At 29.8% G+C, this 14,124-nt stretch overlaps 1 protein-coding gene across 1 annotated transcript; it reads left to right on the top strand.

Moving 5' to 3' along the window:
• The first annotated feature begins 9,729 nt into the window (after nucleotides 1-9,729).
• LOC147063840 (uncharacterized) lies at nucleotides 9,730-12,167 on the top strand. The gene is made up of 2 exons (XM_085958511.1): nucleotides 9,730-9,888; nucleotides 10,448-12,167. Exons 1-2 carry the CDS (start codon nucleotides 9,813-9,815, stop codon nucleotides 11,050-11,052), a joined length of 681 nt encoding a protein of 226 aa, XP_085814637.1. The 5' UTR covers nucleotides 9,730-9,812; the 3' UTR covers nucleotides 11,053-12,167.
• The last annotated feature ends 1,957 nt before the right edge of the window (nucleotides 12,168-14,124 follow it).

Raw genomic sequence — 14,124 nt, 5'->3', positions numbered from 1 at the left:
AATTGAAACCAGACGATCCAAAACTCGCAAAAATCAAACACAGTTTGGCCATAACTTACCATGCATGGGTACCTACTAAATATTATTCTACATTGATCTTAGATAGTCGTAAAATAAAATAAGGATATTAGGAACCCTTTTTGATATCTATTGCTCGAATTAAATCTCATTATTTGCGGTCATATATAAATGATACTGTCTTCCCAGTATTGTTGTGATTTTCCCACAGACTTAATATAAATATAACTTCTTTATTGTTTTCGTGATTTTAGTTAATCCAACAGGTATGTTGATTAAATCCCTTAAAGTGCAAAGTCCTGTAAGCAGCGCTCGAAATGTAAAGCGCGTCAATAATGTAGCATACAACAGGGATTCTCAACTGGTCCGCGGAACCCTGAAGTCTTTAAATGTTTAAAACTACAGTATACAATATACATACTCAATTTTAGTGAATTATCTATGTGTTAAATAATAAATAAAATAGTTTATTATATATACTTGCCATGATTTATGTATTTTATTATAAATTAGTTCAATATAATATTTTGATTGTCTCATTGTCCATTCTTTCTTATTTAATGTATTCAAAAAATTCTACAATAATTAATATAATACAAGTATTTTAATCATCTTTTAGGGTAAATATGAAGAGGCAGAACGCCAATATCATCAAGCGCTAAAGATCTACGAAGTGAAATTGAAACCACACGATCCAAAAGTCGCCGACATCAAACTTAAATTGGCAATAACTTACCATGAACAGGTATGAACAATAACAATTATTGAAAGTACATTGATCTTAGATTGCCGTAAAATGAAATAGGGATATTAGAAACCTTTTTTGATCTCAATTGCTCGAAATAGGTCTCATTATTTGCGGTCATATATAAATGACACTGTCTCTCCAGTATTGTTGTGATTTTCGCACAGACTTAATATCCAACATACACCAGAGAGTCTCAACTGGTCCGCGAAATCCTGAAGTCTTTAAATGTTTAAAACTACAGTATACAATATACATACTCAATTTTAGTAAATTATCTATGTGTTAAATAATAAATAAAATAGTTTATTATAATATACTTGCCATGATTTATGTATTTTATTATAAATTTGTTCAATATAATATTTTGATTGTCTCATTGTCCATTCTTTCTTATTTAATGTATTCAAAAAATTCTACAATAATTAATATAATACAAGTATTTAATCATCTTTTAGGGTAAATATGAAGAGGCGGTAAGCCACCATCGACAAGCTCTAGAGATTTACGAAGTAATCTTGAAACCAGACGATCCAAAAGTCGCTGACATCAAACTTGAATTGGCCATAACTTACCATGAACAGGTATGAACTATAATAATTATTGTACATTGATCTTAGATTGCCGTAAAATAAAATAAGGATATTAGGAACCTTTTTTGATCTCAATTGCTCGAAATAGGTCTCATTATTTGCAGTCATTATATAAATGACACCGTCTTTCCAGAATTGTTGTGATTTACGCACAGACTTAATATCCAACATACACCAGAGAGTCTCAACTGGTCCATGGAACCCTGAAGTCTTTAAATGTTTAAAACTACAGTGTAAAATTTTACATACTCAATTTTAGTGAATGATCTATGTGTTAAATAATAAATAAAATAGTTTATTATAATATACTTGCCATGATTTATGTATTTTATTATAGATTGGTTCAGTATAATATTATGATTGTCTCATTGTCCATTCTTTCTTATTTAATGTATTCAAAAAATTCTACAATAATTAATATAATACAAGTATTTTAATCATCTTTTAGGGTAAATATCAAGAAGCAGAATGCCAATATCATCAAGCGCTAAAGATCTACGAAGTGAAATTGAAACCAGACGATCCAAAACTCGCAAAAATCAAACACAGTTTGGCCATAACTTACCATGCATGGGTACCTACTAAATATTATTCTACATTGATCTTAGATAGTCGTAAAATAACATAAGGATATTAGGAACCCTTTTTGATCTCTATTGCTCGAATTAAATCTCAGGATTTACGGTCATATATAAATGACACTGTCTTCCCAGTATTGTTGTGATTTTCCCACATAATAAATATAAGTATAACTTCTTTATTGTATTCCTGATTTTAGTTAATCCAACAGGTATGTTGATTAAATCCCTTAAAGTGCAAAGTCCTGTAAGCAGCGCTCGAAATGTAAAGCGCGTCACTAATGTAGCATACAACAGGGATTCTCAACTGGTCCGCGGAACTCTGAAATCTTTAAACTTGAAAAACTGCAGTATAAATACATATTCAAATTTAGTGATTTTTGTGTTAAATATTAAAAAAAATAGTTAATTATATAATTGCCATGATTTATGTATTTTATTATAAATTGGTTCAATACAATATTTTGATTGTCTCATTGTCCATTCTTTCTTATTTAATGTATTCAAAAAATTCTACAATAATTAATATAATATAAGTATTTAATCATCTTTGAGGGTAAATATGAAGAGGCAGAACGCCAATATCATCAAGCGCTAAAAATCTACGAAGTGAAATTGAAACCAGACGATCCAAAAGTCGCCGACATCAAACTTGAATTGGCCATAACCTACCATGAACAGGTATGAACAATAACAATTATTGTACATTGATCTTAGATTGCCGTAAAATAAAATAAGGATATTAGGAACCTTTTTTGATCTTAATTGCTAGAAATAGGTCTCATTATTTGCGGTCATATATAAATGACACTGTCTCTCCAGTATTGTTGTGATTTTCACACAGACTTAATATCCAACATACACCAGGGAGTCTCAACTGGTCTGCGGAAATCAGATATCTTTAAATGTGAAAAACTACAGTATACAATATACATACTCAATTTTGGTGAATTATTTATGTGTTAAATAATAAAAAAAATAGTTTAATATATATACTTGCCATGATTTATGTATTTTATTATAAATTGGTTCAATATAATATTATGATTGTCTCATTGTCCATTTTTTCTTATTTAATGTATCCAAAAAATTCTACAATTATTAATATAATACTAGTATTTTAATCATATTTCAGGGTGAATATGAAGAAGCGGAACGCCAATATCGTCAAGCGCTAGATATCTACGAAGTGAAATTGAAGTTGGACGATCCAAAACTCGCCGAAATCAAACGCAGTTTGGCCACAACTTACCATGCATGGGTACCTACTAAATATTATTCTACATTGATCTTAGATAGTCGTCAAATAAAATAAGGAAATTAGGAACCTTTTTGATCTCTATTGCTCGAATAAAATCTCAGGATTTGCGGTTATATATAAATGACACTGTCTTCCCAGTATTGTTGTGATTTTCTTACATACTTAATATAAGTATAACTTCTCTATTTTAGTTAATCCAACAGGTATGTTGATTAAACCCCTAAAATGCAAACTCCTGTAAGCAGCGCTCGAAATGTAAAACTCTTACATATCAATATAGCATACACCAGGGATTCTTAACTGGTCCGCGGAACCCTGAAATCTTTAAACGTAAAAAACTACAGTTTTTTGAAATATCAGGTTTTTAATTGCGTCATAGTTAATGTCAAAATAACGAAAATTTTACGAGGAGAAACATCTAGGAATGAAGGTGTTGGGAATAATGGATCGTGTAGAGATCGTAAATTATCAACATAGTTTTATATCAGTGGCGAAGGGTGACTTTTGGAAATAGGTAAGCTGTGGAGATCAGAGAAAAAGAGCACACTTGTCAGGTAACTTACGGGAAATAAGAAGATAATACTTCCGATATTACTACTGATGAATAGGTGCACACTAATGATAACGACACACTGGTCATAGGTTTCACCGCTGAATTTGTCAAATTATTTAAATCACTTATGTCAGTAGAATTCCACGCATACTTTTCTTTACCAAACAATACGCATCGCCAACAAAAAAGTTTGTTTAATGTATAACTGCCAGTTAAAAACAAATATTTATTATTTAAATTGTTGTGAAAATGTATAATATAAGTTTTTTTGCTGTATTCAAATCTAAATGAACCCTTGGAAGGTCAAGCTTTGATAATTTTTAATTTTTGAAGAAACGTCAATCTCGGGAATGATTTTTTTTAAATGCAATCGTTCGCACATTTTCTATCGGGACACTATACAATTTAATAAATACTTATATATTTAAAGCACTGGCGAATGATTTCGGTACAATATGAGATAATTTATCCACATTCAAAACACAGTACATAACACACTGAATTTTGTATTATAAAATAAACTTTTATCACCGCTTTGAAATGTCAATTGACATGAACTGTGAATATCATGTTATGTTTGTCTATGACTGAAGTAACCTAAATAATAATCGCGAATTATTACAATATTTATTTTTAATAACAATTTATAAATTATATGTGATCGAACACAATAATTATTATTTTTTTAATCATCCTTATTATTTATTATTTGCTTTTAAAGATACGCATAGACAATAAACAAATCAACATAGAGCATAAGCTTGTCTGTTTACGCTTCTGAGTCGGGAACAAAAACGCAGACATGTATGAAGTTGGCAACTGAAATGCGGTAGAAAATTTGGCTTGGATTATCGTTGAAATAATTCTAAAAATAGCACTCACGTTGTGATGTTCCGTCATTTATTTTTGATTCGAAACTTGACTAAATTAAGCGCACTACTTATAAATAACGACGATAGATGACAATCAATATTTTTATTATAACTTATAACCTACAACATAGATATTTATTTATTTAAATTAAATACTTGAAAATATAAGGTAAGCTTTAAATAATCGCTTAGTATGTAGCCTTCGCCACTGTTTTATATAATATATGATTAACTTTATTTATTATCAACTTCATGAATAGAGTTGAGGGGAATGCTTATACTATCAGAGGCGAAAAGAGGCACCTAACGGAAAAATACGAAGCTTGCAATTTGAGATTTTTTTTGATAATTTACAATTTCAACTGTAGTAATTAATAAATATGTAACTGAAAACACTAAAAAGATTTTTTATTTTTTTTTAAATTTAAAGATAAACTGGCAATTGTAAAAAAAATGTAATACAATGAGAATTCGTTGCAGGGTCAAATCTTATTATTACATTGTATTTTATGGCCATATTTATTATTAAAATTTAGTTTATTAAGTTTTAGATTTTATGTGGTGTAGCTTTTTGACTAATTCATCGTTTTAATATTTTTTATATATATTTTAAAAAACATCGATTTTTATAAAAATATAAATGTGTATAACTTGAAATCTTTTTTATAATATCAAAAAGTGATAATTAATGCGCTATACCGTATTAAGACAGTTAATTATCCCAGGATGTGAACCTCATGACTATGTTGAGGCTCAGACACACGACACTGTAATTTGCGTGCATCGACGTAGGTCGTCCTTTGATCCAAATGCATCCAAATAAAATCTTCAATAATATATACAAAATTCAATTGGAAGATTCTACATAACAAAAGATTACACAGAATTTACTAAGAAAAGCCATATAAGTCGAATTCCTCCCTTTATTTTGATACTCTTTCAATTTTGTTAAATGTGCCACTCCGAAGCAATGCATGCGAATCTCACTCCTAATATTATTTATTAGGTAAGCAACTTAAAATTTTCTAATAAATAGTATATTAATAAAAGAGTACCTTATCGATTTATTGCCTACACAAAGCTTCTGATACATGATATTTATTATCTCCTATATCTTAGTATCTTAAGAGATTTTGGAAAACGTACCATTTTTTTTATTTAAATACCTTTTTGTTGATTTTTAAACTATTTCAATTCATTTTTTAGATTCTCGAATTAACTTCAATTTGAATCCGGTACATTCTGGTAAAACTCGACACAATCACAGATAATATCATTTTTAAATCACGCTTTATATCTGTCACCAAACATTTTCGCTACTTTACTGTCTATCTACCGCAAATTAATTATAATGTCACCGAATACTTTCTATATAATTGATATTTCACAAATCTACATTACTGTTCCACAAATCTATTCAAATCTTTAAGAGGCAAATTGGCGTACCATGAGTTTTAACAATAAATAAATGCATATTTCCTCACTTATACTACAAAACAATAATCTAAAACGACGTCACTGTTTTTTATCTGTCAAACTGAAAAAGAAGATTGATTGTCAATTGTAACTTGTTCAAATATGTGTAAACTCTAATTGTTGTTTAAAATTTAAAAAAATTCAATGTAATATGAATGATTGTCTCATAGTCCATTCCATCTTATTTAATGTATTCAAAAAATTCTACAATTATAAATATAATAAAAATATTTAAAATAACTTTTAGGGAAAATATAAAGAGGCGGAACGCCACAATCGACAAGCTCTAAAGATTTACGAAGTGAAATTGAAACCAGACGATCCAAAAGTCGCCGACATCAAACTTGAATTGGCCATAATTTACCATGAACAGGTATGAACAATAATAATTATTGTACATTGATCTTAGATTGTCGTAAAATAAAATAAGGATATTAGGAACCTTTTTTGATCTCAATTACTCGAAATAGGTCTCAGTATTTGCGGTTATATATAAATGACACATTCTTTCTAGTATTGTTGTGATTTTCTCATGGACTTAATATCCAATATACATCAGGGAGTCTCAACTGGTCCGCGGAACCCTGAAATGTAAAAAACTACAGTTTACAATATACATACTCAAATTTTGTGAATTATCTATGTGTTAAATAATAAATAAAATAGTTTATTATATATATTTGCCATGATTTATGTATTTTATTATAAATTGGTTCAATATATTATGATTGTCTCATAGTCTATTCTTACTTATTTAATGTATTCAAAAAATTCTACAATAATTAATATAAAACAAGTATTTTAATTATCTTTTAGGGTAAATATGAAGAGGCAAAACGCCAATATCGTCAAGCGCTAAAGATTTACGAAGTGAAATTAAAACCAGACGATCCAAAACTCGCCAAAATCAAACGCAGTTTGGCCATTACTTACCATGCGCGGGTACTTACTAACAATTATTGTATATTAATCTTAGATAGTCGTAAAATAAAATAAGGATATTAGGAACCTTTTTGATCTCTATTGCTCGAATTAAATCTCAGGATTTGCGTTCATATATAAATGACACTGTCTTCTCAGTATTGTTGTGATTTTTCCACAGACTAATATAAGTATAATTTCTTTATTTTATTCATGATTTTAATAACAGGTATATTGATTAAATCCCTTAAAATGCATAGTCCTGTAAGCAGCACTCGAAATGTAAAGCGCGTGCATATTATCAATGTAGCATACACCAGGGATTCTCAAATGTTCCGCGGAACCCTGAAATCTTTAAACGTGAAAAACTACAGTATAAATAGTGATTTTTGTGTTAAATAATAAAAAAAATAGTTTATTATTCTATATTTGCCAAAATATCTGTATCGTTAATGGTTTTATATATTATTGTTTCAAGGTTCATTCTTATTCATTTAATTTATTCAAAAAATTCTACAATGAATATAATACCGAAATTTTTAAAATCTTTCAGGGTGAATATGAAGAAGCAGAACGCCAATATCGTCAAGCGCTGGATATCTACGAAGTGAAATTGAAATCGGACAATCCAAAACTCGCCGAAATCAAACGCAGTTTGGCCATAACTTACCATGCATGGGTACCTACAAACAATAAATTATTGTACATTGATCTTAGATAGTCGTTAAATAAAATAAGGATATTACAAACTTTTTTTGATTTCAATTGCTCGAATTAAATCATAGGATTTTCGGTCATATATAAATGACACTGTCTTCTCAGAATTGTTGTGATTTTCCCACAGACTTAAGTATATAAGTATAACTTTTTTAGTTTTTCATGATTTAAGTTATTCTATTAGGTTTGTTGATTAAATCCCTTAAAATGCAAAGTCCTGAAGCAGCGCTCTCGAAATGTCAAGCGCATACATATCAATGTTGCATACACCAGGAATTATCAACTGGTCCGCGGAACACTGAAATCTTTAAATGTGAAAAACTATAGTATAAATAAATACTCAATTTTATTGATTTATATAATAAATAATAAAAAAAATGGTTTATTATTCTATATTTGCCATAATATCTGTATTGTTACTGGTTTTATATATTATTGTTTCAAAGTCCATTCTTTCCCATTTAATATATTCAAAAAATTCAACAAAAAATATAATACAAATATTTTAAACATCTTTCAGGGAAAATATGAAGAGGCGGAACGCCACCATCGACAAGCTCTAGAGATTTACGAAGTGAAATTGAAACCAGATGATCCAAAAGTCGCCGACATCAAACTCGAATTGGCCTTAACTTGCCATGAACAGGTATGAACAAAAATAATTATTGTACATTGATCTTAGATTGTCGTAAAATAAAATAAGGATATTAGAAACCTTTTTAGATCTCAATTGCTCAAAATAGGTCTCAGTATTTGCGGTTATAATTATTATATAAATGACACTGTCTTTCGAGTATTAATTGTTGTGATTTTCCCACAGACTTAATATCCAACATACACTAGGGAGTCTCAACTGGTCTGCGTAACCCTGAAATCTTTAAATGTGAAAAACTATGTTTTTAAGAGACTAATAATACATTCGGTAGGTAAGCGTATTAATTTTATCGTAAACAATAGTTTTGTCGTTGTGCAATGTGTTGAGAGTTTAATAATATTAACTTATGAGAAATGTCACCAACTATTAACTAATCACTAAATAAAAAACCAATAAACAATGTTAAGGTATAATTATTAATATGCAAATTAAAATAATTTTTGATGAATACCTAATCTGAACCATTTTTTTTCATTGAAATATCTATATAAGTACCTATAGATACGTATTAAAGTACCTACTGTTACGATCTCGGACTTCGGGTCTTATACCTGAAGTACCTTCTATAGGTGTAGAGTGGCCTGAACACGCCCTTGACCTTGTAGTCAAATAAAACGGCACCTAGCCGCACCCTTGATCATCCAGAGGGACGTTTTCCTTTCAGAAATAAGTCCCACGGTCCATATCCTAAAGGCTGGTGGCATGGTAGGTGTAAAGAAGTAAGAAGGTATGCGAGATGAAGAATGCTATTGGGCTTTGCCACTTGAACCGTATAAAAATGTCCAACTGTCACTAACAAATGTATAAAATCGACTACCTCATTGAATAACACACCAACTCAAAATAGTGTGTTTTATGTTTTTTGAGCTATTGTTGCATAGAAAAAAATAGCACACCTGCCAATTTTTTTTTGGATTTTTTTCTCGAAAAACACCAAAAATACTGTTTAAAATATAACTCGTAAGTAGAGTTATGATTTTATAACATTTTTTATAATATCTTAACTTACATGGAATAATAATCCACCTATAGTTGGTATCACAAGTTATTGTTATTATTTTTTATGTGACACTGAATATGACACTATGCCGAGTTGGTATGTTATTACTCGGAAAAAATATACATGCTCCCTACACAAATCATTTCAGTGTATCATTTTAATAAGACTTCACCATGGAATATGACACTAATTGAACTTTCATCTTCAATTCTCGCCTTTAACAACATAGAACAATACTCTATTGAAAAATCATTATCCTTTGTATTGGATCCGCACCTACTTTCATTACTCTGGCGGGCAGCTGACAATAATAATAATATCAACCGTCATTTTAAAATTTATACCTGATTGCGCTTTTGTGACAGTATTATAGTTGTCGTATTTTTGTTATTGTGAACAAGTTACTAATTTTAGTAATCTAATATGTCTCCAAATAGATCTCGGCGAATTTTACAATTAGCTCAAGAGGCTAATAAAATAAAGGATGGAAAAAATAAAGGTAAATAAATAGCTTTAATAATCTCCTAAGACAACACATTTTTTATAGGTTATAATTAAGTGATTCAACCGTAAATATTCTGTCGGTACTATTGGCACCTACAGGATTTTCAATGTTTATTTATAATATTCTGTGTCTCATTAGTCATTCATTACATTACCTATATAATCTATAACGTCTTCCTATCATTAGTAAGCATCGTATAATTGCATATTTGTACCATTAGTTTCTAATTTACAACCTACATTAATTATTATTCTACTTGTATCGATCCCATGACGACTTGTGATAAGTAGGTAATACTTGCCTATTTTTGCAGTATTTATGGATAATACTTTTTACTATACTTTTATGATAAATATGGTAGTCAAAAATGTCGATAAGAATTGTATTACAAAAAAAACGATACCTAATGATAAAGATTTTTTAACTTCCGTATGTATTAAAACTTGAAAAAGGAATGAAAGTTAGATATCATTAATACTGCTATCATAACTAAGAATACCTTTCAAATATAACTCTCATAATAGCTTCTAAGAAAATTGTTTTTCGTTTACAGAAAGCAGAAGACGCGATGATATACTATGTAATTTTACAAGCATTGAATGTCTGGATGAGAATTGCATAGTCCACGGTGATAACCATGGTGATTTTACCGCATCTGAAGACTCCGAATACATGCCAAATTTCAATAGTGATCCTGTATTATCGAGTCTCAGCTATTCTTCCAGTGTGCCAGATATGGCGCAAACATTTGGAGGAGATTTAGGAATGATAGATGATTTGATTGAAGAAATTACTAAATCTCCAGCAGATCTTCTTCAGTATAAAATATATGGCTCTACTCCAGAGCATAATAACATTATACTTCTGAGTACTTTGCCACCTGCTTTAGACACAAATGCACTTGAAGATATCAGATCACCAGATATGACGTTGTCCTTACCTAGTACTTCTGTACAAAGTATTTCCACCATGGACACCCCTGAATCGAGAAAAAGAAAGAGAACTGTAAATCAAGGCTTGTGGAAAAGGAATAAAGCCAAAAAACTATTCAATTCGGGTGAAGAATATTTGAATCCAAAAACTGGAGTATTGATTCCTAAAAAAACCATGGGAGCACCGTGTAAAAATTCTTGCCGATTCAAATGTGCCTCAAAATAAGTGAATCCGAACGTCAAGTTAGTTTTGATTCATTTTGGATGATCGGAAATCATGAGAGACAATGGGATTACATCTTACGATTTGTCAAGTCAGTGCAAAAGAAAACCCAAAAACTACCAGCTTCTTCAAAACGTTCAAAAGCACTTATTTATAATTTGTCCTGCAATAACGACATAATAAAAGTGTGTAAAACTATGTTTTTACAAACGCTTTTAATTTTAAATATGTGGGTGGTGAGTGCTTTTAAAAAAAATGAAGAGTCAGAATAAATTGCTATTAGATAATCGAGGCAGGCACAACAACCGTCCTCATGCACTCAATGAAGCAACAAAAAATAGTGTAATTGAACATATTAATATGTTTCCTAAAAAAGAATCACACTATGTTAGAAAAAATAGCCAAAAAGAATATTTAGACGAGAATTTGAATATGGTGAAAATGTTTCGCCTATATAGCATATGGTTTGGATCAAAAGATTATCAGTTTCCAATTGCTACTGAACGCCAGTATAAAGAAATATTTTCCACGTGCTTCAACCTTTCCTTTTTTCACCCTAAAAAGGACCTGTGTGAAAAGTGTTGTATTTATAGTTCGTCTGACCAGGAACGGAAACAACAACTGGAAAGTGATTATCAGCAACATTTATTATTTAAAGAACGTTCGAGAGAGATGAAACAGGGTGATATAAATCGTGCAAAAGAAAATCCCATTACAACTGTTACAGCATGCTTTGATTTACAAAAAGTTTTAACTGTGCCACAAAGTGAAGTAGGAGTCTTTCATTATAAGAGAAAATATGCCATCTACAATCTCACTGTTTATGATATTGCTAGCAAGGATGGCTACTGTTATCTTTGGCATCTACAAACAGCAAAGCGAGGTGCAATAGAAATAAGTAGCTGTGTTTTAAAATTTATTGAAAAGTACAATGGCATTGGCGTAAATGACTTTTATTTTTATTCTGATAACTGTGCCGGTCAGAATAAGAATAGAATTATTCTTGCCATGTACTTATATTGTGCAGAAAAGTATAGCGTAAGTATAACCCATCGTTACTTTGGAAAGGGGCATACCCAAAACGAGGGCGATAGTATGCACTCTGTGATTGAGCGTGCAAAAAAAAACAAAACAATTTACGTACCGGATCAAATTTATTTTCTAGCTGAAAATGCAAAAACGTCTGGGAAGTCTTATAATGTGAAAATCATGGAACAGGATGATTTTTACGATTTTAAAAGTATTTCAGAAGGGAGAAATTGGTCGTTCGATCAAGATAAAAACAACGTATGTTGGAACAAGATAAAAGATATCCACGTTCCAGCTGGATCTTGTAGAATCTTGAAATTACGGTATGATTATGATAGTACATATCAAACTATTAATACGAAGTCTATCCGAAAAACTAAAAGGCGGCCAGTTAACACTTTTCAAAACGAAACACTGATAAAGGCCTACATAAAACTGATCCCCATGAGTAAACCCTTACATAAAGATTTAATGAGTCTTTGTACAGCTGGTGCAATACCTAATAATTATCAATATTTTTACAAAAGCCTAACAGTTGATTGTGTGGGATCAGAAGAAAATTCACAAGGAGAGTAAATTATTTTAATTGTATTTTTCAAATTCTATAACCTTGAATGAGTGAGTATCTGAGGTAATAATGTATAGCTTCGTTTTTAGTTTTTCAAAAAAAAATAGTCACTTAGTACACTTTGATTATTAAGATATCATTGTAGAATTATTAAACTTCATAATAAAATAATTAGTTATTGGAATCACTAACCAAGGATTAAACTTCTATCAAGTTTTAAAACTTTAGCCTTATATTTTTTCATCAATAATAAGAGTTAGGTTAGGTACTAGCGTTATCATTTTATCAATTATCAATAGCAATGAATATGTATTAGATATAAGTCATATACCTAAGTAATATTTTACATATTTTTGATCTAATTTTAAGAATAGGTACAGTTGTTTGTTAGTTGATAGTTTTCCTACACTTATTATAAAAGAAGATTTTTTTACATTACGTTTATAATAATTATCCATGTACCTACATAATACTTGACAATGCTGCAAGGGAAGCATAATTTACGTAAATAAGTAGGTAACTAACTATCTTATCTTTTTTTTTAATACTTACTATTATTATGTTGAGTGAAATATTCATTAAGTACCTTTTGCAATTATCTTACTATAATATTATGTTCTGTAATACAAATATCTGAAACTACTTGAATGATTAAAATAAAGTTTATTGCGATAAAATATTGTTTAATTAAAAAATCCCCTCATATTCCATCATAGTATATAAAGATATTTTTGGTTTAAGCAAATATCATCGAGAAAAAAAACACTAAGAATACGTAGTGTGTCATTCCTCGTAAAATTTTTAAGAAAAATCTCTCTAAGTCGAGATATTTAAGATTATCGTTCAGAATTAGCATGGAAAAAAATACCAACTCAAGTCACGTGGTACTTTTTTTCATGAAAAAAATAATAATTACGTGAAAAAACACACCAAGTATAGATATTCATACACTCTATAAAATATAAACGGGAAAAATCACACTAAATATAGATGTAATATTTTAGTAATCAAACATAACGTGGTAAAACACATTTAGAGGGTTATTTCCTAAATTAATGTCATGCGAAAGTTGATTGTCTGCTTAAATGATTTGCTATTATTCGATATAAATTATAATTTAATTAATATTTGCACACAATAAACGGCTTTTGCTACACATTTTTTTGAATGGTTTTTTTGCTCTCCTGAAAAGTTGATAATTTAGAGTTAGTGTGTTATTCCATGAGGTAGTCGAAATATGTCAGTAAAATGTATGGATAAAGCTCCTGTAAAATGAAATAACTTGTGTTGAGAATGAGAGAGAGGAATGTTAGATTGTGCTAGGAGAATGAAAAAGGCGTTAGTTAATAACTAGATTATAAAATGTATAGAATTAAGATGTTATAAAAAAGTCCGCAGTACGGGCGCTGCCTTGCAATAACTCGTAAGTGCGCCATACAAATTAAATGCAATAGAACTAAGTAAAATGAAAATGATCT

This window comes from Rhyacophila brunnea, unplaced genomic scaffold (genome assembly GCF_057557595.1).
Source record: "Rhyacophila brunnea isolate RB1 unplaced genomic scaffold, BYU_Rbru_1.0 scaffold_8, whole genome shotgun sequence".
NCBI lineage: Eukaryota > Metazoa > Arthropoda > Insecta > Trichoptera > Rhyacophilidae > Rhyacophila > Rhyacophila brunnea.
Note: the sequence above shows the minus strand (reverse complement) of the source record. Positions and strands in the feature narration are given on the sequence as shown.

Coding starts and splice junctions, on each gene's coding strand:
- LOC147063840 (XM_085958511.1), top strand. CDS start 9,813: ATGTCTCCAAATAGATCTCGGCGAATTTTACAATTAGCTCAAGAGGCT. Junction 9,889..10,447: donor AAAGGATGGAAAAAATAAAG/GTAAATAAATAG, acceptor TTTCGTTTACAG/AAAGCAGAAGACGCGATGAT.